General features: G+C 44.4%; 1 protein-coding gene across 4 annotated transcripts in view; it reads left to right on the forward strand.

Moving 5' to 3' along the window:
* Positions 1-15068, forward strand: part of CDK1 (cyclin dependent kinase 1) — a 29035-nt gene extending 13967 nt beyond the window's left edge. For 3 of the 4 annotated variants that reach the window (XR_012905580.2, XR_012905581.2, XR_012905582.2), the window contains 2 exons: positions 9514-9784; positions 14692-15068. Coding sequence is in view for 1 of the 4 variants with exons in the window: in XM_006113587.5 (XP_006113649.1) it covers positions 14692-14808 (117 nt within the window). In the remaining 3 variants the exon portion in view is untranslated. The remainder of the gene's footprint in view (positions 1-9513; positions 9785-14691) is intronic. The other variant, XM_006113587.5, reaches the window with a different exon arrangement.
* The last annotated feature ends 10117 nt before the right edge of the window (positions 15069-25185 follow it).

Consider the following 25185-nt stretch of genomic DNA (forward strand, 5'->3'; position numbering starts at 1 on the left):
TTCATATAGCTTCCTTGATGGACAGCAAGCTTTGGTTTCTGGACTATTAGACTAATCTCTAGATTTCACCTATATAGCTGTATGTAAACAGAAGGGAAGCCAAAGCTCGTTTTATATTGGTGGGTCAGGCAAGTTGAATCTGAAGTGTTAAATACTACTTTTTTGAAGACTATATTGAATTCCTAATTTCTTAGCCAAGTTATAGTTTCTTACTGCATTCTATTTATCTTGAGTCATCCTTATAGCTTGCACTTTCGTGAATAAGATCTACTGGGTGTTTTGTTTGCACTCTTATCTCTGGGCCAAAAGACTGAGTTTTTTTCCATAGTTGGATCCATTTAGCTCTTTACACATGAAGAAGAAGTCATAGCAATCTTGTGTTCTGATCTTGTATATTAAACTGGGTCCACTGTGGACCTTACTTGGTTGGTAATCCGGTATTACAGCAGACACATTGCTATCAAAACTTCTTGCATTTGATTGTGGAATTGTACTGCTGGAACTACAGCTCCACACACAACTGAAAGCCCAACCCTTCCTCTACTTTCCTCACCCCTGGTGTAAAGTCATTTTTTTGGGTGGGTGGTCACTGACGTACAATAAGTCAGCTGGGGGCCACATACAAGAAAGAAGCAGCAAAAAAAAAAAAAAAACCAAACAAACCCTTCACTGACCTGGCTCCCAGGTGACAAATGTGTGGGATTAGAGGAACCCTTCCCTGATGTTTCTGCTGAGAAGACACTTACCTCCAGCCCTGTTTGGGGAAGAGGAGGTTTGAGCATGCTGAGGCTCGGGACTTATTCCCCAGGGCCAGATTAACTCTTCTTGAGGTCTGGGGCTACTAGATTTTTTGAGGGGGGGAGTAGGGCTGGGCTTTGGGGTGGGGCCAATTAGGAGTTCAATATGTGGGAGGGTGCTGCTGGGGTGTCTGGGCCTAGGAATGCAGGGTTGGGCAGGAGGTGGAGTGCAGGAGTGAAGTGGGAGAGGGCGTGGGGTCTGGACCTTAATGAAGAAGGATGCTGGAGTAGGGTGTGGAGTCTGGGGGTGGGGGGTAAGGGATTTGGGCACCCAAATGTCTTTGTGCTTCCTCCCATCTACCAGGCAGAGCCTGCATGCCAGATCAGGGCAGAGCCTGCAGGATGTAGGTTCCCCACTCCTGTAAACTGTAAAAGACTCGCTCAGACTCTTCCTTTCTCCACTTTTTGTATGGAAAATATCATCAGGTTCTCATTTTTGGAGGACTGTAGCAAAATCTTTAGAAATCAATAACCGTCACTTAGGATTCTTGGCATTAACATTGCATCTCTTATCCTCTTGACGGAGATAAAATGCTGCAGTTCAAGCTGCAGCCTGTGTGATATAACTATTCATTGTCTCCTGGGATTTTTCTCTTGTCCTCTTCATATTTAAAAAACAAAAGAAGGAAGGGGGGAGGACCAGCATCTCAAATGGGAAAAGAACCAAAAAAATACTCTGGCCCCGCCCCGAAGCTTGAGACCTTGATCTCAATATGTCTGAAACAGTAAAGATGAAAATAACTAGTATTTGGCAGTGGTGGTGTGTGGTACTTCTACAGATCTTCTCTGTAGATACACTGCACTGGTGCAACTTAAGGTGCTATGAAATCCCTGGTCTTCCCTCACTAAAATTGGTTTTCAGATGGATTTCAGGCATGCACATCTGTAAAATGTAGCTTGCTAAGATATATCTATCAGACTAGGATATAATGACAAATGTTTAGTCTTAATTGCTCCCCTGACCATATTTGGCTTTCCTTATCAGAAGTAAAAAGGAATATGCTAATATCTAATAAAGCAAAATTGTGCAAGTTTCAAGACCTACCAGGACAAAAGCTAATTCTTCATCAATTTAAGTTACACCAAAAAGTTAAGGTCTTTTTAACAGTCACTAATCAAATTCAACTGACTGGATGTTCCTAGTTGCAAGATAACAGCATAGGGTGTAAAACTGTCTGAGATACAGGAACCTCTCTGAAGTTAACTGGCACTGCCCTCTTAAATGACTTTGCTATCTGCATTACATTTTTGGTCAGCACTTTAAGGTACTTGGTTTTAAGGCTTTCTAGTAGCTAACTTGTAGATTTAATAATAGTGCTACATACAGTAGAACGTTAGTTCTGAATGTGAGTTACAAAATGACCAGTAACCCTAATATATTGTTTGGAAACAGAAGTATATAATCAGGCAACAGACGCACCCGAATACAAAAAGCAGATACAATACGGTACTGCATTAAACTACTAAATCAAGGGCAAGATTTTAAAAAAGCTTTGATGTGGTAAATCAACTTTTGTGCTTGTTTCATTTAAATTAAGACAGCAGTTTCTTCTACATAATACAGATTGGAAAATTTACTAAGTCAATGTTTAGTCGCTTTTGAAAGAACAATCATGTTTTGAGTTAAACATTCTTTGACAGCTTGCTTGTGCTTTTCTTGTGCATCAGTGCCAGAAGCTTTTCCCTCAGCAGTATCTGTAGGGGAGTAGCCGTAGTAACTAAGAATATGAACAGTAACTAGTTCCCCAATACTATGCTCCCCTGCCCCCAGCCTTCTGTGGGCAGAGGGCTGCTCCAGCCCTGGCAGACAGCCCTGTGTGGCAGAGGCCAGCAGCCAGCCCCAGTTGGTCTGAAGCGGTCCTCTGCCCTGCATACCAGTTAATCGCTTAACTTATCATTTAACCAGTTAACTTAAAGTTAACTGATTAATAGGGATCTTGCATCTGTACTAGCAATCTTTGGAATGGCGCATCCATAGTGTAGTATAAGGGGCTCTGCATGCTTCCCCCACCCTCAGTTGCTTCTTGCTGCAAGTGACAGTGCATCAGAACTGCTGTGTTCTATACAGCTTCTTTTCTTGCTGCATAGATAGTATCTTCATGTAGATCGACTTCTCATTTGTGTTTATTAGGTAGTGTCCTGGACAGGACTCAGTGTAGGGATGGGGCATGTCTCAGACCCCTGGGATTGTGTTGAGAATGCAAGCACCCTATGCCCATTAGTGATCTGCATAACAGTTGCCTGAGGTGTTTGGGTGAGGGACACGTTAGCAGTAAATTCTGCATCTGCAAGTCATTTAAACCTTGGACTAAGAGAGACTTTCACCTCAAGGCACTTCTAATGGAGTTGGCGTTAGTCCTAGCACCAGAGACCAGATTGGACTTGGGCCCAAATGCCAGTGCCTTAAGAACATAAGAACGGCTGTACTGGGTCAGACCAAAGGTCCATCTAGCCCAGTATCCTGTCTACCGACAGTGGCCAGCACCAGGTGCCCCAGAGAGGGTGGACCGAAGACAATGATCAAGCAATTTGTCTCCTGCCATCCCTCTCCAGCCTCTGACAAACAGAGACCAAGGACACCATTTTATCCCCTGGCTAATAGCCTTTTATGGACCTAACCTCCATGAAATTATCTAGCTTCTCTTTAAACTCTATTATAGTCCTAGCCTTCACAGCCTCCTCTGGCAAGTTGTTCCACAGGTTGACTACATGCTGTGTGAAGAACTTTCTTTTATTAGTTTTAAACCTGCTCCCCATTAATTTCATTTGGTGTCCTCTAGTTCTTCTATTTAGGGAACTAATAAATAACTTTTCTTTATCGGCCCTCTCCACACCACTCATGATTTTATATACCTCTATCATATCCCCCCTCAGTCTCCTCTTTTCTAAAGTGAAAAGCCCCAGTCGCTTTAACCTCTCCTCATATGGGGCCCGTTCCAAACCCTTAATCATTTTAGTTGCCCTTTCCTGAACCCTTTCCAAGGCCAAAATATCTTTTTTGAGGTGAGGAGACCACATGTGTACACAGTATTCAAGATGTGGGCGTACCATAGTTTTATACAGGGGCAGTAAGATATTCTGGGTCTTATTTTCTATCCCTTTCTTAATAATTCCTAGCATCCTATTTGCCTTTTTGACCGCTGCTGCACACTGTGTGAAAGTTCTCAGAGAACTGTCCACGATAACTCCAAGATCTCTTTCCTGATTTGTCGTAGCCAAATTAGCCCCCATCATACTGTACGTATAGTTGGGGTTATTTCTCCCGATGTGCATTACTTATCCACATTAAATTTCATTTGCCATTTTGTTGCCCAATCATTCAGTTTGGTGAGATCTTCTTGGAGTCCCTCACAGTCTGCTTCTGTCTTGGCTACCCTAAACAGTTTTGTATCATCTGCAAACTTTACTACCTCACTGCTCTACCCCTTTCTCCAGATCATTTATGAATAAGTTGAAAAGGATTGGTCCCAGGACTGACCCTTGGGGTACACCACTAGTTACCCCTCTCCACTCTGAAAATTTACCATTTATTCCTACCCTTTGTTTCCTGTCTTTTAACCAGTTCTCAGTCCAAGAAAGGACCTTCCCTCTTATCCCATGGCCATGTAATTTACACAAGAGCCTTTGGTGAGGGATCTTGTCAAAGGCTTTCTGAAAATCCAAGTATACTATATCTACTGGATCCCCCTTGTCCGCATGTTTGTTAACCCCTTCAAAGAACTCTAACAGATTAGTAAGACAGGATTTCCCTTTACAGAAACCATGTTGACTTTTGTCCAATAAATTATGTTCTTCTACATGATTCACAATTTTATTCTTTACTATTGTTTCGACTAATTTGCCCGGTACTGAAGTTAGATTTACCGGTCTGTAATTGCCAGGATCGCCTCTAGAGCCCTTTTTATATATTGGTGTCACGTTGGCTACCTTCCGGTCATTAGGTACGGAAGCCGATTTAAAGGATAGGTTACAAACCACAGATAATAGCTCAGCAATTTCCCATTTTAGTTCTTTTAGAACCCTTGGATGAATGCCATCCGGTCCCGGAGATTTGTTAACATTAAGTTTTTCTATTTGTTCCAAAACCTCCTCTAATGACACTTCAATCCGGGACAGTTCCTCAGATTCATCACCCACAAAGGACGGTGCAGATTCAGGAATCTCCCCAACGTCCTCAGCCATGAAAACTGAAGCAAAGAAATCATTTAGTTTCTCCGCAATGGCTTTATCGTCCTTGATTGCTCCTTTTATAGCTCGATCATCTAGGGGACCCACAGGTTTTTTAGCTGGCTTCCTGCTTCTAATGTACTTAAAAAACATTTTGTTATTTCTTTTTGAGTTTTTGGCTAGCTGTTCCTCAATCTTTTTTTGCTTTTATTATTACATTTTTACACTTGATTTGACAGTGTTTATGTTCTTTTCTATTTATCTTACTAGGATTGGCCTTCCACTTCTTAAAAGATACCTTTTTGTCCCTCACTGCTTCTTTTACATGGTTGTTAAGCCACGGTGACTCTTTTTTAGGTCTCTTGCTATGCTTTTTAATTTGGGGCATACATTTAAGTTGGGCCTCTATTATGATGTCTTTAAAAAGTTTCCATGCAGCTTTCAGGGATTTGGCTCTAGTCACTGTGCCTTTTAATTTCTGTTTAACAAACCTCCTCATTTTTGTGTAATTCCCCTTTTTGAAATTAAATGCCAGGGTGCTGGACTGCTGAGGTGTTCTTCCCACCACAGGAATGTTGAATGTTATTATGGTCACTATTCCCAAGGGGTCCGGTAACAGTTATATCCTGGACCTGATCCTGCACTTCACTCAGGACTAAATCGAGAATTGCCTCTCCCCTTGTGGGTTCCTGTGCTAGCTGCTCCAAGAAGCAGTCATTTAAGCCATTGAGAAATTTTATCTCCACTTCTCTTCCTGAGGTGACATGTATCCAGTCAATATGTGGGTAATTAAAATCCCCCATTATTATAGAGTTCTTTATTTTGGTAGCCTCTCTAATCTCCCTCAGCATTTCAATGTCAGTATCGCTGTCCTGGTCAGGTGGTCGGTAATATATCCTTACTGCTAATTTCTTATTATTGGAGCATGGAATTACTATCTATAGCGATTCTATTGAACATGTTGATTCACTTAATATTTTTATTTCATTTGATTCTACATTATCTTTCACATACAGTGCAACTCCACCACCCACCCAGCCTGCTCTATCCTTTCTATATATTTTATATCCCGGTATGATTGTGTCCCACAGATTTTCCTAATTCCACCAGATTTCGGTGATGCCTATTATGTCAATCTCCTCATTTAATACGAGGTACTCTAGTTCACCCATCTTAGTCATCAGACTCCTAGCATTTGTGTATAAGCACTTTAGAAATTTGCCACTGGTTATTTGTCTGCCCTTCCCTGATGCATTGGATTCCTTTGTATGTGGGTGTTTGTCTGTTCTGGCCCATGGTTTGCCCTCTCCCCTCCTCTCTTTCTGACTACAGCGTAGAGAATCTCTATCAATGGATTCTCTTCTAAGAGAAGTCTCCCTCCGATTTACGTGCATCTCCGCACCAATCGGCTTTCCCCCATCTCTTAGTTTAAAAACTGCTCTACGGCCTTTTTAATGTTTAGTGCCAGCAGTCTGGTTCCACCCTGGTTTAGATGGAGCCCATCCTTCCTGTATAGGCTCCCCCTCTCCCAAAAGTGTCCCCAATTCCTAATAAATCCAAACTCCTCTTCCCTACACCATCGTCTCATCCACGCATTGAGACTCTGAAGCTCTGCCTGCCTACCTGGCACTGGTGCAGGACACTCCAGTGGTGCCCAGGTTGGGCCTGCAGAGTTTCTCCTCAGTGCAAAAGGCTAAAATCCCTAACAGACCATATAGTTAAGGAGGAGGCCTCAAACCCATGCCAAGCAGCTCATTGACCACCACCCCCTCCCTCCCCAGGGAACTGGGAGCTGACTCAGGCAGAGTGGACAAGACCTTCCCATTCTGCTCCAGCAATGTAGAGTAGCACTGAAGGACTCCAGATTGCAGGGCATATTGATTCTGCTGATACTGGCCAGAGCGGCCCAGGGTGTGCTTCAGTCCAGGAGTAAGCCCATGTTGGGCCTGAGCTGGGTATCTCCTTCCCAGGCAGCCCCGATTTTCTCCCCTTCCTCCCCAAAGGTACTGTCCTACCAGCGCTTCCCAGTGCACAGCTATCAAGCACCAAACAATGTTGAGAAGGGCTTCGCGTGAACCCTTACACTTACCTGATCCGAGGTGCTGGAGGCTGGACATGGGATGGCACTCGGAGCCCCAGAGGCCATGGAGGAGTTCCCAGGCCGCCTAGAGATCACACCGGAGCCAGCCCCCAATGACTTGGATATCTCAGTACTGATCCCAAGATCATAGGATGAATTGACGCCACCGATTGTAGTCACCCCAACACTGGTCCCTTTTTCGATGTTCATCACTGTAAGAAGGTCTTCAAACTCCAGGCCCCAGTTTGGATCCCCATATCAAGGGAGCATTGGGAGGCATATGTCACTGATCTCTGGTTGCCTATCCGCTGGTCTGTGCTACTCCCCAGGGGCCCAAGACAGGCTTGCCGGACAAGTCCGCTCAATTCCCTGCTGCCCATCAGTGTCAGACATCCAGACGTCTTCCTGTGTCATGTCAGGGATACCTTGAAAGCTGGCATCGAGCAGGATTCCCTGCTTTTGGACCAGCCTCTGGCACCACTCCCCTCCATGGTGCCACCACCACTGCAGGGATGGCCTGAAGTGGAATGGCCAATGTTCTGGTTCTTTTGGAACCTGTGGGGGTTCCCTCAACCTAACTCACTGGCACACGAAATGTCAAGGATAACCGAGTGACCATCAACCTCGGATTATCCTCTCAAAGGACAAGCCCAGGAGAGAGGGCCAGCATTGAGCCATGGCACCCTGGCAAGCCATCAGTCTGTCCCACCAGAGGAGAAAACATGTAGCACTGGTGTCCACTGCAGCCTCCCTGCAGGAGGCCATTGCAAGCCCTTTGCACCTGGTACCACCGGAAGATGTTAAGGTGCGTCAGGAGCTCCTGAAGTGGATAGTTAACCTGGGCCTCCAGGCAGGGGAGCATGAAAAGCCCACAGACATGCTCTTTGACATTAAGCTCCCCAGCACTGCCTCAGATAGCACTGCATTTCCTTGACTGGGTCTGTAAGATCACCATAATCCTGTGGCAGAACCCTTCCTCCCTCTTGCCCATCTCCAAAAGGGTAGAGAGGAAGTACTCTGTCCTGGCCAAGGACCTACTCATCATACAGTTTAAAATCATTGATGGCTAACCACTATGCCTTCCTTGACCTTTACGACTTCATGTGGGCCATGACTAAATTTAAGGAGGCACTCCTGGAGAATTTTAAGAAGGTGTTCAAAGCACTCTTGGAAGAAGGCACAGTACTAGCTAAGGCAGCCTTACAAGTATTCATCTGCAGTCGCTATGCACCAGGCTTCCTGGTTGCTCTTCTCCAGACTATCCTCAGTGGCACAGCACTCTCCAGGGCCTCCTCTTTGGCCAAGCTCTGATTGCTGAATGTTACACAGGCTCAAGGATGTCCACCCTATATTTACAACCTGAGGTCATATGTTCTCATACCAACTCAAAAGCGCTTTACATACACACACCCCACTAGTCTGAGCAAATCCTGATAAGGACCTCCTGCCAAATAAAGCAAGGGTTTATAAGCACAGATGAAGTCAATTCTTGGCACCTGCCTAGTTTTGTTTTACCTACCCCAAGCAAGGGACAAGGAAACAGTTTATTCCCTCCTGGTTCAACACCCGCATTTTATGTTTTCTCACGATGTGGACTGCTATCATGTCAGACCAATGGGTCCTCAGTACTATCCCTGAGAGTAAATATCCTTTAATTCCTCTCTCCCTCCCTTCCCACTCCTCCTCTCTGTTCCTCTTCAGGGACCTTTCTCAAGAGGTTCATGAGCTGTTGCAGTTGGGGGCGGTGGAAGACGTTCTGCCCAATATGGAAATGGAGTTCTAGTTAGGATATTTCCTAATGCCAAACGCTTAGAGGAGGCCTGTGGCCCATCTTGGATCTTGGAGGCCTCAAGATGCATGTGCAGAAGCTCAAGTTTCGCATAGCTTCCATGGCCTCAATTATCCCTGCCCTAATTCTCCGGGACTGGTATGCTGCCCTTGACCTGAAGAGATGCTTGCTCCTACAGGGCAATTTTCCCTGGCCACGGCCACTTCCTCCACTTTACAAAGGGACTGTCCCACCACCAGTTTACAATCCTTCCCTTTGGCCTTGCCATGATGACAAAGGTGTTTACCAAGTATGTGGAAGGTAGTGATCTCACATTCAGGTGAATATAGGTTTATCTTTACTTCAGTTAGTTGATTAAGGGCTGCTCCAGGTCCAAGTCAGCATAGTGGTCCTCCTAGCAACCTGCCAGTTCTTGGGACTCATAGTCAGTGACAAAGTCCAGGTTGGTACCTGTTGAGAGGATAGAATTTATCAGGCTGGTGCTTGACTCAAACCTGTTCAAGGGCCTTTCTGCCCCTGGATATATTTCAGGTCCTAAGCAATCTCCTAGAGGAAGTATCAAAGTTTGCCCTGACAGCCAGAGTCTGCCTGCATCTGCTAGGTCATTACTTAGTTCACCATGCCAGACTTTTGCATTCGGCTGCTTTAGTACTAGCCGGCTTTGGTTTGCTCTCTTTCAGGACCGTTTGGACAGGGTGGTCACAATTCTTCCACAAGTGCTTGCCATCCTCCAGTGGTCAGTCCTGGGCAATGCTCTGGAGGGGATTCTGTTGTTCAACCTCCCTTCCTGGAGCCAGCATAAGATGCCTCGTTTGGGGAGCCCACCTCAACGATCTCCCAACTCAAGGGATGTGGACCCTGGAGGAGGCAAGGCTACCTATGAACGTCAGGGAATTTAGGACCATTTGGCTGGCCTGTGTGATTTTCCTGTCTCGTGTGTCACGCAAAGTGGTGAGTCCTCATAGACAATACAGTCTACATATTGTACATTAGACAGGGAGTGCAGTAATTGAATGAGGAAGAATGCATCTGCTTGGAGGAAGTCCAACAGGTCCTCCTTGGTAGCAGTAAGCTATCTGATGTATCAGGCAAAGTGGCTGAGGTTCTCCCTATGGCAGCCGTGGCTGGCTTGCGAGCCAAAAGTGTGGCTCATGAAGCCGCTTCCCTGTGCTTACCTGGTTGGAGCTGTGGGATTTTAAATAATGGTGCCCAAGATGGCGGCCGTCTTAGAGGGGCAGCCTCCTTTAAAAAAATTTTTTTTAAAATTTTTTTTTGGTGTGTTTTTGCTTAATTCTGTTCTGGGGGGCTTTTTTGGCTTGACAATTCAGGTGCGCCTCTTCATATTTTTCCCGCTGATGTTTTGGCTCGCTGTTAAATGGGTTGGCCACCCCTGCCCTACGTGCTTCAGAATGTGGTATCTCGCCATGCCGTGTCCCATTCCAGGCTATCTTCAATAACTTGCTCTACCTTTTGAACCAGTGGTTAAGCTAGCATACTCCTCCATCTGAATGCACCTTGCCAGTATCTCCACTTCTCAAGAGAAATCCAAGGGCAGTCAATTTTCTCACATGACTTGACTGTAAGGTTTGTGTGACTGAGAGGCCCTACCCACAGATGAGACCTCATCCTCTCCTGGCTCACCGGACAACCCTTTGAATTCCTTGGTTCTTGCTTCCTGCTCCATCTGTTCTAGTTAGCAGCTCAGCAAGGCAGGTGCTGGAGATTAGCGCCTTGACCTTGGAACCCCTGTACATTGTCTTCTACAAAGACAAGTTCCAGCTCTGGCTTTTTGTGAAAGGTTGTTTTTTTGCCTTTCATGTTAATCTGAACATATTCCTGCCAGTATGAATGTCAGAAAGGCATTGGAGTTCTACTTGGAATGCATTACACCTTTCCTTAGATTAACACAGCTCTTTGTGGCCACCACTGATAGAACGAAGGGCCACTGGTGTTGGCTTAATGGCTTTTCAAATGGATCACCTCATGTATTCTGTTACGAGTTCGGAAGAGCTCCCCCACCAGCCCATCTGAGCTCACTCAACTAGGGATCAGGCCCTGGCAGTGGCCTTTTTTGCACGTGCCGATCCATGAGATCTTCAAGGTTTCCACATTTGTCTCACTAGTCCTTTATCCAACAGGCCAGAGAGCGCTGAATTTGGCAGAGCTGGACTACAGTCAACAGGGCCATGAACTCCTATGCTCCATCAAGGGTGCTGCTTGGAGTCGCCTGCTGTGGAATGAACATGAGCAAGTATTCAAAGAAGGAAAGACTGTTACTTGTTCATAACTAGTGTTCTTCAAGATGTGTTGCTCATGTCCATTCTACATCCCACTCTTCGTCCCCACTATCAGTTTCTGGCATGAAGAAACTGAGGGTGGGGGAGCACGTAGTGCCTCTTATATTGCACCATGAAGGCCCCATTCCAGGGGTCACTGAGGTTGCTCCCATATGGGTTCTGCTGAGGGGATGAACTTCTGGCACTGGTGAGCATTCACATCTATTATGGAATGGACCTAAGCAACATATCTCAAAGAACACTAGTTGTGAATTAGGTAACTGTCTGAGTTACTCTCCATTCCCAGAATGTTTTTGTAACTTGGAGCTTCTACTGTAGATGACTTTTCTCATAAGTGCATCAACTCGAAAATTAATATAAGTTGTCAGTGTTTATTATAAAACTCTATTTTTAGGGATGTAACTGAGCTGTGACATGTTAATTTGGGGCTGAGATGACGTGCAACATCTAATAGCAGAAGCAAGACTTACATTTATATTTTATGGAATTTTTGATGGGGTGTGGTCACAGAAGACCTCTTAGGGTTGTTTTCTATTGCTGATTATGTCACTGACACTCAGCTTCTTGTTCTCTGAGGCTCCCTACCACCAGATCCTCTGGTCTCCCTCAGACAAGGCACAAAGTTGGGGTAACTGTCCCCCTTCCCCCAAAGAGCAATGCAGACACTGAACCACTTCAGCTCTGGGGGAATGCACAACACCCAGGAAACCAACCCTTAAAAAGGATCAAAACCCCAAATCAATCTCTCTGGGTAAAAATTTTACAGAAAGAAAGCTCATGAGGATGTTCACTTTCTTCGCAGGGTTTAAGTGGTTGCAAGTGAAAATGGATGTAAGCAAGTTACAGAATTAAAATAAGTAATGTATAGCTAGTTCTAATACACTAAGAGTTATTACAAACTTACCCTAAAACTTACTTCAGGCATGCTTTCAAGTCAGAGATGATCTTTTACTCTGACTTGGGTCCTCAGCTCTCCCTTAGAGTGTCTTAGGCCAGCCAAGACAAAAGGACTGTTAGCTTCCCATTGTTTTTAGAGACTTTCCTTGGGCAGGAATCTTTTGTTCTCTACCCTTTCCGTGGAAAATTACCTGGTGAAACTGGTATCCTGGTATCAGGTGGCATGGTCAAATCAATCACTGCTTAGACTTAAAGGACAGATAAGGCCGTTCAAGTTGATCACCCAGTCATTGAGACTTCGGCACACCATTGATTACCCTCATTTGCACATTTAAAACCGTGAACAATCCCATACTTCATACTTCTAACTTTACATACAAGAACAATACATGCATCTGTAGTAGTCAAGATTCACTGACAGGTTTCCTGCTCCATCAATGATAACTATTTGGCTGTGTGCATGTGTGCTCAGTCCTGCGTATTGTGTTGACTGGAAGTAGTCAACACAGCCGATTCCAAGAGAGCCCCCAAAGACCACAAGATCAGATAAGGATTGGATGTGCCCAGCCAGGTTTATTGGCAAATGAAGTATATTAATAACGTTTAGTAGACTCTACTGAACCGCTATGCGTATGTACCCCTGACTATGCACTCTGCTCAGTCACTGAAATGGGTGCCCCCTAGGCTGGACAAAGGCAACCCCTCCAAGACACCTCTTTATATACAGATATAAACTAGTTACTCATCTCTCCTGACGTGTCAGGTTGCTACCCTCTGATGTTACCCATCACCTTGGTTCTTGTAGGTTGATTAGAACATCTCTTGCCATTATGCTGTCATTTTAAACCTTTTCCTGAACCAGGTTTAATGCGTTCCTGTTATTGGTGGAGAATGTGGGTACCCAGATCTTTTTTAACAAGGTGGTGTTACCATCCTTTTGAAATGTGCTTTCAACTTATGCCTAGTACCACTTACTGTTTCACAGCCAGTACCTAGTACTAATTACTATTCTATACCTGTGCCTTCCTGTTCTTGTTGAGTTCTGGAAGCAGAGGCCTGCCTCTTCTCACAGCTTACCTTTGCTTTATATTAGCCAAGTTTTGTCCACTGTTTAAGGTCAGGCCTCAAACCAGGCCTGTGCTACATGGACTTTTATTTCAGGCCCTTATCTTACTATAGCACCAAAATAAGATATACAATCTGCTGGATCTGTAATGTTAAATTTAATAAGTTGTGAGGCATTTTGTCCCAAGCATCTTCATGTTATGCACATTTATATACCAATGCCATAATGCGTGGGGGAACTTGTCACAGAACTGTTTAGCCAAATGAAGTTCAGGTCTTTGAATTTCTAAGTGGGAGACCTCCCAGTAGAGACTTGCTGTTTTGCAGTGGGTACAGTGATCCTCCATTATTCCTCTTCCCACCTTCCAGAATCTGAATTTTCTCTTTTGAAGGTAATACTCCTTGTCTTCCTTTGTGATCTCTTGGGGAGAGAAAAAGAGGGAGACTTGGAGGGAACAGACAGGTGGAGTTTTGGAAATTCCCTATCAAAAGCCTACCTCTTTAACTGAGAAGAGGGTACAGCAATTCAAAAAGAAAAGATTCATGTCTTGCATATGCTTGTCTTAGTTTTGGGACTTGTATACTAGATAGAGAAGCTGGGTTTAGTTTTTATCTAATCTAACTTAAATGCTTCCTTATGTGGCCTAGAAGACTCTGGAATGCCATAACTAAAATGGTTTCTTTTCCCCATAGTACTAAAACTGGGAAGAGTAGTAATACCCTGTATAATATCTGTGCTGAATTTTTTATCTTCTGTTTGGGGGGGAGGGGGGAGCTTTTGCTATCTTCTCAGTTTTGAAGCTTCTTCCAAAAAATCCCTTGTCTGTTTTAGGGATGTAAAATTTCGATTATTTGGCTAATAATTTGCATCAGGCATCGACTGTCTGATAAGTCGATAAAAGGGGCTTCTGCCTTCGAAGTGTAGCAACAACCCCAAGGCTGTTGCTACACTTCAAAGGTGAAAGTGCTGCAGGGAGTACCAAAACAGCGGGGGACTCAAGCTACATGTGGCACTGTGTGGCACTTCCTCTTTGAAACAACACATGCAGCCCAGGGCCAGCTGGGGACCTTGGGCTGCATGCGGCATTTCAAAGCGGCAGACCCTAGGCTCCCCGTGGCACTGTCACTTTGAAGTACCGCCTGTTTCCCCCTCCCCCTTGCTGTCTCTATCTGATAGGAACAACAAGGGTGTGGGGAAGTGACTAGTCCTTCACATCCCTATCCTGCACTTTAACTCTGCACTACCAGCAAACTAAAACTACAGAAAATTCTGCCATGAAGTACCTAGAGTTGCTTGTAAAAGTATGCCTAATGTTAATAGGTGAACTACTAAACACAGTGGCTTAATTACTAAGCCAGAGGGGAAATGAATGCATTTGTCTCATATTTTGAAGTTCTAGGAGAACTGCTGTATTTGAGTTGTTGGTTAAAATAGCTTTAAACTGAAGCTTCCTAGTCAAAGTGAGCACAGAAGTCCATTGCATATAGAATTTGTATTTCTCTTTTACTGAAGTATTGGAAGATAAAGCTCAACCAGGTTTTACAAGTAAATACATTCATTTACACTTCATAAGTAATTAAACTATTTTTATCCTGCAGAAAATGTTAATTTATGATCCTGCGAAAAGAATCTCTGGGAAAATGGCATTGAACCATCCGTACTTTGATGACTTGGATAAATCCAATCTTCCAGCTAATCAGATTAAGAAATTCTAATACACCATTGGACTAAATCCACCTGAGTGGTCTGAGCAAAATAACTAATCGTGACATTTTACTATTGTCTGTCTCTTTTTTGTTTTTTTATGTCTGTCCTTTCTGCTCTAAAATTGCAGCTGTATTTAGTGTCCTGGTTTAAATATTAATTAAATGTAAATAAATATTAACCTATTAGTGCTGAATTTAAATACAATGCAATCTTTCTGCTGTTAATGCAGTGCACTGTTTCTATAAATAAAGCTTTACATCCAGCAAAAGACTGAGGGATTCTTTCTGAACCACAGATAGGGGAATACCCAAATGTGAAATCTCAAGATATTCGAATTTTTTCCTACTTGATTCATGACTAGGAGAGGCAGCTGTGGGAGAGCATCTCCTACTAACAGCATGGTATAAATACTGTGTTAAGTTGTTCTAATACAGAGATCTGCAACCTATAGCTCTTGGGCTAAATCTGGCTCAATCTGGAACCAAATATGGCGCTCTTGTCATTCCCAAAATACATGCAACTTTTTAAATTAAAATGAAAAATTCAAAATTTTAAAAACACGTAATTACTCGTGTAGCTTGAATGAATGCATCAACCTGAATTGTACCAGTTATGATAAAAACATCAAAGTAATGTGAGAAGATGCAGTAGCAGAAGTCTCATTAAGTAAAGGCTGCAAGTACAATGTTTCGTTTCATTCTATTAATATTACTGATAATTGACATGATTAAGTTGTATTTTCAGTCATGCAAATGAACATTCTTATAATAGCTCTTAGTGGACTACTTCTGAATTTTCATGTAGGTTGGCTCTTTGGTTTGAAAAGGTTGCTGACCCCTGCTCTAATAGATAATTCAGAGAATGGCTTTTTCATACCCTTGAGCAAGTGATCGTATAGAAAAGCCCATAGCTATTGCCTTTTCATAAGCCTGTTACTCCTATGCCTTAGCTTGCAAACACAGTCTAGTAGGGATTATGCTTGTCTAGCTTTCACCCCAAAGACTTGACTCGTCCTTTGGCAGGGAAAAGGGCTCTGAATCTGAAAGGGGGGTGATCTCCATCTTCACATTAAAGCCCTTAGAACAAGGCTGGGGAAACTTTCAGGTAGCGGGCTGCTGATCCTCATGAAAATCAGTCGGGGGCTGCATACAAGTAAGATGCCAAAAAAAAACCATCTCTCACTAATGTGGTCCCTGACTGAGCAGCAGAAAGACACTCACTCCCTACATTCTCCTCACATATCAGAGCCTAGTAGATTTTGTGTGTTTCAAGCCAGCAGAGGAGTGTGGGCTCCCCAATGCTGGAAGTAGAACCTTGGGAACTGGATCCAGGCAAACTGCGAGCTGCATCTGGCCCGTAGGCCTTAGGTTCCTCACCCTTGTCTTAGGAGCACTTCAGGAAGACTGTGACCAGAGAAGGTACATGAAGATTGCAATCCCTTGAGGATGCAGTTTCATGAGAAGTGCACAGAGGTAAGAGAAATTTCATATATTCAGACTGATTGTAACCTACTATGTAAAGGTGCAAGTGATATTTGGTTACTCAAGTACTTATTTAGGTGCTAACCAGCCTGGAGGAGTAGGCAGATAGCACTGCCAAAATGCTTCTGAAATAAATGTAGTCAAACTTTACTAATTCTGGGTCACTGAGAACGAAAATGATGCTTAAAATTGTTGATTGGCTCTAGTTTTCAAGATATGCTATTGGGTCAGTATATACTACCCTTGACTTGCGAATGGTGGAGGATAAGTGAGTTATAAAGAGAAGGGATCTCAATTTAAACCAGAAATGACTAAAATACATCTTTGACTGGATCTATGAATAAATCTGACTGGGTTTGGACAGTACTTGCTTTTTAGGCAAAACAATGAATGATGCAATCTGAAGCTGGTATTGCGTCATACATAATATGAATTACATCATGTTATTTCTAGAAGTCATGGATGTTTTGCTGCATAATGGCAATGTTTTGCCATCAATTCCAGTGGGTCATGCAGTCCATATGAAGGAAACCTATGACATCATGAAACAACTTTTGAGGTGCATAAGCTATGACCAACATCAGTGGCAGCTTTGTGGCGATTTGAAGGTTGTTGCTCTCTTGCTTGGGCTGCAGACTGGATTCATAAAGTACTGCTGTTTTCTCTGCGAATGGGATAGTCGTGCAAGATTCCCACTACATCGAGATACATTGGCCACTCCCTCAGTCATTCGAGCCTGGGAGGAAAAGTGTTCAGCATCCACCACTTGTTGAATCAAGGAAGATTTTACCACCACCCTTACACATCAAGCTGGGTCTGATGAAGAACTTAAGTGAAGCTAAGATAAAGGAAGATGTCTTTGTTGGTCCTCAGATTCGTGAACTTCTTCGAGATGATGCATTTACCATGCATTTACCATGCACTGCGTGGCAAGGAAAAGACGGCATGGAAAGCCTTCCAGTTAGTGGCAATACATTTTCTCAGACACAACAAGGCAGACAACTACAGGTTGTTGGTGGAAAACCTCCTCAAGGCATACAAAAGCCTTGGTTGCAACATGTCACTAAAGATACATTATTTGCACTCGCATCTAGATTTTTTCCCACCAAACTGCGGAGCAGTGAGCGATGAGCACGGCGAGCGATTTCACCATGACATTGCAACAATGGAGAAACGCTATCAGGGCAAATGGAGCCCATCAATGCTTGCAGACTATTGCTGGACAGTGACAAGAGATGCTCCATTTAATGAATATAAGAGACAAGCCAAGAAGCGCCGAGTAGACACGGAATAGGACTAAATTATGTACATAATAGTTTTTTGCCTTTTGTTTCATAATAAATTTTATTTATATAACCCTTTTGCTGATTTTTAATGTGTTACATAAACAGGACTGGTGAAATATTATCATGTAAAGCAACCATAAACACATGAAAAGACCTAGGTTTACAATTTATGATTAAAACTCTACTATCTACATAATATACATAGACGTAAAATGTAAAAACTTAAATAGCTTGGAAACAGTAGCCAATCAGTTGTTTTAATTGTCATATTTGAATTCAGCACATCAAAATACATAATAAATAGCACATTTTATCGCTGAAGCAGACAACTTCTAAAAAATTGTAGACCAGTGTAGTCTTTCATTCTCCTGGGGACCTTTAGGCAGCTATTGCCAGACAAAATGCATACTAGTACCCCTTCTATGTGGATTGGATATAAGACTGTAAGATGGATAGAAAGCTGGCAAGACTGTCAGGCCCAACGGGTAGTGATCAATGGCTCGAAGTCAGGTTGGCAGTTGGTTCCTAGCAAAATGCCCGAAGGATCGGTTCTTGGGCTGGTTTTGATCAACATCTTTATTAATGACCTGGATGAGGGGATGGATTGTACCCTCAGCAAGTTTGCAGATGACACTAAGCTAGGGGGAGAGGTAGATACGTTGGAGGGCAGGGATAGGGTCCAGAGTGTCCTAAGCAGATTAGAGGATTGGGCCAAAAGCAATCTGATGAGGTTCAACAAGGACAAGTGCAGAGTCCTGCACTTGGGACGGAAAAATCCGAAGCATTGTTACAGGCTGGGGACTGACTGGCTAAGTAGCAGTTCTGCAGAAAAGGACCTGGGCATTCTAGTGGATGAGAAGCAGGATATAAGTCAATAGTGTGCCCTTGTAGCCAAGATGGCTAATTGTGTATTAGGGTGCATTCGGAGGAACATTTTCAGAAGATCCAGAGAAGTGATTATTCCCCTTCATTCGGCTCTTGTGAGGCCACATCTGGAATATTGTGTTCAGTTCTGGGCCCCCCGCTATAGAAAGGATGTGGACACATTGGAGAGGGTTCAGTGGAGGGTGACCAAAATGGTGAGAGGGCTGGAGCGCATGACCTATGAGGAGAGACTGAGGGATTTGGGTTTGTTTAGTCTGCAGAAAAGAAGTGAGGGGGGATTTGAGAGCAGCCTTCAACTTCCTGAAGGGAGGTTCCGAAGAGGATGGAGAAAGTCTGTTCACAATAGTGATGGATGGCAGAACAAGGAGCAGTGGTCTCAAGTTATAGTGGGGGAGGTCTGCCCAATTTCAAGGACTCCAGAGTTACCATGAAGTCCTTGCGTATCCACACCCTGTTTCCTCAGTGCTTCCAGTTTAGGCTGCATCAGCTGCCTTGGTTTTACCGTGAGCCCCCTTAGATGGGACCAGGTGCCACAGGCATTATCACAAGAATAGGAGGGGACCTCATTGTTCCTCTCCTAACCAAGGACAAGATCCCACCAAGCAACAAATGGGGCCCAAACCTAACTTTTGAGGGTGCATCTGAGAGTGGAGCACCAGATCCTATTCCAGATCCGTCTCCTCCCTTTGGAAACCATCTGTCCCAATGGGTGTAAACTGCAGCAATGGAGGTTTAGGTTGGACATTCAAAATAAGTTCCTAACTGTCAGGGTAGTCAAACACTGGAATAAATTGCCCAGGGAGGTTGTGGAATCCCCATCTCTGGAGATATTTAAGAGTAGGTTAGATAAATGTCTAACAGGGATGGTCTAGACAGTATTTGGTCCTGCCATGAGGGCAGGGGACTGGACTCGATGACTTCTCAAGGTCCCTTCCAGTCCTAGTATTCTATGATTCTATGACTCTGACTTACCTTTGTAACTGTTCTGCCTCCCATCTGTCAGATTGTTCAGGCCAGAGGAACTGAAATGGGAGTCAGGTCAGCAGGGATATAGATGTGACACCACAAGACATCTCCAGAGGGTGCACTAGAGCCCGCCTGACAGGGAAGTCTTCTGACAACCTTGCACGCAGCGTGCTCACATATATTGCAATGGACATGAGTAACATGTTCTGAAGAACAGTTTTAGAGAGATAAGTCACCGTTCTTTATTCATGACTGGAGAAAGATGTCTTGAATTGTCTGGGTCAACCCTTGATGTGATTTGTGCAAGCAATAGAATTTAAGTTGGTGGCTAAAAGAAAGCAATGGTACACTCAGGAATAACTATTGTTTATCTGAATTGGCTGTCTAATGCATCTGTACTTACGGGAGGAGCTATGGGAGTGAAACAATTGCAAAGTTGGTAGCTGAGCTTTTAGAGGCCTCAAACCTCTCTGCCATATCTAGCATAGCGATGTGGGGATATTTGTGACAGGACTATCCTGCTGGCAGAGGGAAAAATCTGAAACAGAGGACTCCAAAGGAAACCACATTTTTTTTCTTCAAACAATATTCTTAGTATGGCAAAGACAAAAAGTATTTGAGTAGAAGACGTTGCAATTTGTGCACATGTCTCTTCCTTGTCAGCACCTAGTCTTAAGTGGCTGGTAGTCACAGCAAGGCACAAGGTTGCGTATTATTTATGCATAGACAACATGCTAATCTGTACTTTGTACAAAAGAAGCAGACCATAACCTGAGAGCTGCTAGATAGATGTATAGCTACAAGTTCTTCAAAATCAAAGAGAGCTCTTGATTCCAATTGTTCACCAAAAAGCCAAAACAGACGTGTGGTTGTAGTTTTACCATAATTGTAAAAGCTCCAAAATGTCATTGTATCAATCATTTCTTGAGTGATCTCTAGTAGCCAGTTATCACCAATGGCAAGGATCACAGGTGTCTGGTATCAGGTTGCATCCCCATGCAGGGTTCTTAAAATGCACCTGCATGAATTTCTAGAGCAATACACATGATGCAATGCAAAATCACATCTGAATGCCCTTTTGTGGCAAGTAAATATCAACAGCGTGCTGAAACAAGGCAAGTAAAAACTAGGTTTGTGCACTCCTTATGTATGCAAGCATACTTTGGCAATATATTTGAAAAATCTCAGTACACTTCCATTTAATTCCTCTTGACATTTCTATTGGTGTATCTTTAAAAGTACAGAAAAGTAAAAACTCTCAAACTTGGCATTAGGGAATCTACTCACTGGCCATTTGAGTCTAATATTCTCACTGTAACAGGGTTGGTCAATGATTTTTAAAAGGGAGACACTTTGTATATTTCTGAAGTGGCCCTGGGCCACCCCAGAAGGGATGGGCCCTGGGCAGAAGGGGCGAGGCCAGGAGACTTTGCGTGTTCCCTCCCCCACAGATCCTGTTTGGCCTGGGGGTGGGGGAGTGTATGAAGACTTCCTCCCATCTCCCAAGAGAATTGCCAGCTATTTTAAATCAGCTGATTGTTCCCTCTAGGCGCTGCAGTGGGAGGAAACTTGGCGCGCTCTCCCCGCCTGCAGGCCAATCAGGGCCTGGGGCGGAGGAGCACTTGAAGTCTTTTACCACCTGACCCCTGCCCTGCCAGAGGCATGTGGTGGCCACAGAGAAACACTGGCTGATTTAAAACAGCTGGCATTTCTCTAACTGCTGTGCGCCCTTGATGGGGGGGAGGAGACTCTGTGCGCTTCCCAGGTCTTGATTGGCCTGGGGGCAGGGGAGCAGCAGGGCACCCGTTGGCCGGATCCACCTGCTTGGTGGGCTGGATCTGGCCTGTGGAGGCCCCTTTGCCCACCCCTGCTCTATAGCAATGACCAATAACAGTATCAGTAGAAAGTGCAGCTAACTAGGTCGTGAGCAATTATGGCAGTCAGAGAAAGTCATCTTATCATTGAGACATGACTGTCTTGTTTCCTTTCCAAGGTCAAGGAGTAACCAGAGATCAAAGGTCCTGAGCTCTGCAAATAATGTCCTAGGCAGAGAAGAGTCTGCTGTCTTTCAAGATGATTCATGTAAAGAACATTGAAAAGTGGGAAAGGGAGAGTCGAAGCCCTAATCTCTAACTGGTCCAGAAGGTCCTTTGGATTTGCTAGACAGCCAAGGATTCTGCATTGTACCTGCAGGAATCTCCAGACTGCTAGAAGCAGTAACCCCTTATTACAGACCAGGCATGCCTGCAGGTAGTGGCCTGTGTATCAGAAAAGAAGCCCAGATTCTCCATTAACTTTTGATGCAGTTTGGTATCCAGACAGAACTCAAGGCTATTTCATTCATTAACCTGGTCTTATTTATGTTTCCAGGGCGAAGGAAACCAGAAAGCTCTTTGGAACAGGCACTATACTTGTGTAGAGTCCAGCACAATAGAGCCCTGAATCCTACTACTTGATCTATCTTCAGTGAACACGGAGAACAATTGATCAGTTCTCTTTGTAATAGCCATTAACACATTAGAAAACTATTACATCTCCCCCCCCCCCCCTCACTTTTCTTTTGTTGAGTCTGAACATGCCTCGGCTTTTTTTACAACTTTCTTCGTAGGTCAGGCTTTCTAAATCTTTTATTGCTTTTATTCTCTGGTCTCTCCAATGTGTCCATGTCTCTTCTAAAATGTGATGCCCAGAACTGAGCACTGTACTCCAGATAAGGCCTCACCACTGCTGAATAAGAGAGAGAATTAGCTCCTATATACACCACTTCTTTAATACATCCCAGAATACTAGCCTTTTTTTTCAGGTGCTCCACAGACTCATTCAATTTGTGATGCACTGTAACTATAAGAGCTTATTTAGACTAATTCTCCAATTAAAGGTCCTTTTCACTTCCAATCCCGTCCGCCAAAGTACTTGCAACCCCTCCCAGCTTGGTGTCATTTGCAAATTAAGTGTACTCCAAGTGTACTAATGAAAATATTGAATAGCATTGGACTCAGAACTGACCGACCCCGCTAAATGCACCCTACCAATTTCACAGCAAAGCATTGATAATTGTTCTTTGAGTTTGTTCTGTCAACCAGTTGTGAATTCACCTGATGAAAATATCTAAATGAAATTACCCTAATTTGCTTATAAGAATGTCTCGTAGGACAATGTCAAAAGCCTTACTAAATGCAAGACATGTCACATCAACTGTTTTCTCCTAAATCCTAAACCAATAACCCAGTCAAGGAAGGAAATAAAGTTGGTTTGACAGTATTTGATCTTGGTCAATCCATGCTGGCTGTTCCTTATAACACTATTAGCCTGCAGGTGGTTCTTCAAGAGCTTGTTCAGGTTGATTCCAATGTAGGTGTGCATGTGCTGTGTGCACAGACACCCAAATCTTTCCCCTAGCAGCCGTTGTGAGGGAAGTCACAGAGGCACCCATTTCACAAGGGAAGATAAACTACTTGACGTCTCTGGACAGGAGTCCCAGCACAGGATTCACACCACTTGTGCTTGGTACTGGCAAAGGAGGCCATTCCTCCTCGATCCCTTGGCAAGAGTCTGGCCCTGCTGTGGCATTGGATGGAACGCTCACCAGCACTCAGACCAGAGATGCACCACTCTCTGGCACCAAGGCATGACACCCTGCCTTCTCCATATACGAGGCACCAGAAACTATTATTCCTTAGGCTCATTAGCACCAGCATCCCACAGAGTGGCACCCAGGGCAGGCTAGAGGTCTAGGCCAGGTAGCAGACAGGTCCCAACCTTGTCATCCCAGCACTAATCCCACTTCTCCTTTATTCAGTACTGGCCCCTAGCCAAAGGCTCCTCAGCTCCACCATGGTCTTCTCCTTCATCAGCATCATCTCTATCTGAAAGGAAATCCATCCATTCCAAAGGGACCAGGTACACCTCTAGGCACAGGGCTGACTGTCATATGTTGCAGCAACCAAAATGGCTGTCACAATCTCAGTGGCCTTTCTGTACCCCTTGGGCATCCCACAAGGACCCAAGGACTCCCTCTATGGTTTCAAGATCAGTGGTGTGAGGGGCCCACATCACCCCAGGTCACTAGGAGCCACCTCCTCCACTCCTCATCCCCCAGTGGCCTCATTTGAACCTACTTAGTGCAGGTGACTTGTAGGCTAGAAAAGTGCCCCAGCCACCTATTCAGCCACAGTTGTCCCCTGAGCATGCTTCGTGGAGTAGTGACCAAGGGGCACATGGAAGAGCCAGAACCAACCAATGACCAGGAAGGCCCTCTCCCTCTGGTAGCTTCTGGATGAGGGGATGGCAGAGGCATCTACTTAGGACTTCCACCTATCGACCATAGGGTCCACCAGGACCTACTCTGCCAAATGCCCACAACATGGGCATCCAAGCAGAGGAGGTGGCGGCAATTGACATCCTAGCTCTGGAGGGGCTTCGAGGGTTACCATCCCTCTTATTAAAACTGAAGGAAAATATCTCCATTTGGGAGACCCAAGCCTCCATTTCCCAATGGAAAGGGAGGGTTGAGAGAAAATAGTATGTGCCCTCTTAAGACTACAAGTACCTGTACTCTCACACCCCCTCCACCTGCTCCTTAGTGATCTTGGTGATCAATGAGCAGGAGTGCCTGGGCTTACCAGAACCCAAAGCCAAGAAGACCAAACTCTTGGATGTTTTTTGGCAGCAAGTTGTATGCAGCTATGAGGTTCCAAGTGAGGATAGCAAAACAGCTGGCTATCCTCAGCAGATTCATCTTTAATCTGGTCTTCAGCACATGTCCCCTTATTTTGGTGGGTTTTTCCCCCATCATTTTTTCCTGACATACCTCAGTCAGCATTGCAGTCAATTATTTTTTAACTCATATGCCTATTAGCCTCTTTACCTGTGTTTTCATTGCTGAAATCCATTGAAAGTACATCATGCAGTATTTCCTGCTCTGTAGAACTTACTACAATGGAGAACACAAGCTATACAAGAGAGAAGAACTGAGGCAACAATGCAGGGAACAAAGAATCTGTTGTGTATCTACAGTAACAGTATTTCTGTGTGTGTACCTGCTATGTCATTATTCCCCTTTATTCGGCTCTGGTGAGGCCACATCTGGAGCATTGTGTCCAGTTCTGGGGCCCCCCCCCCCCCCACTACAAAAAGGATGTGGACGCATTGGAGAGGGTCCAGCAGAGGGCAACCAAAATGATTACGGGGCTGGAGCATATGACTTATGAGGAGAGGCTAAGGGAGTTGGGTCTGTTTAGTCTTCAGAAGAAGAGTGAGAGGGGATTTGATAGCAGCCTTCAACTTCCTGAAGGGAGGTTCCAAAGAGGATGGAGAGAGGCTGTTCTCAGTAGTGACAGATGGTAGAAGAAGGAGCAATGGTCTCAAGTTGTGGTGGGAGAGGGCCAGGTTGGATATTAGGAAAAGCTATTTCACTAGGAGGGTGGTGAAGCACTGGAATGGGTTACCTAGGGAAGTAGTGGAGTCTCCATCCCTAGAGGTGTTTAAGTCTCGGCTTGACAAAGCCCTGGCCAGATTGATTTAGTTGGGATTGGTCCTGCCTAGAGCAGGGGGCTGGACTTGATGACCTTCTGAGGTTTCTTCCAGCTCTATGGTTCTATGATTCTATGATAGATCGCGTGCTTTACAGCAGTAGGTAGATGTCCTCAGTTTAGAGGGGGAAAATGAGGCACAAAGAGGTTAGGTGGCTGTTCCAAAGTGTCACAGCAAGTCTCTAGTAGAGTTCAGGAGGAAACCAATGTTTCTGGAGTGCCACACCTACGTACTG

This window comes from Pelodiscus sinensis, chromosome 8 (assembly GCF_052426305.1).
Source record: "Pelodiscus sinensis isolate ZL-2025 chromosome 8, ASM5242630v1, whole genome shotgun sequence".
NCBI classification, from domain to species: domain Eukaryota; kingdom Metazoa; phylum Chordata; order Testudines; family Trionychidae; genus Pelodiscus; species Pelodiscus sinensis.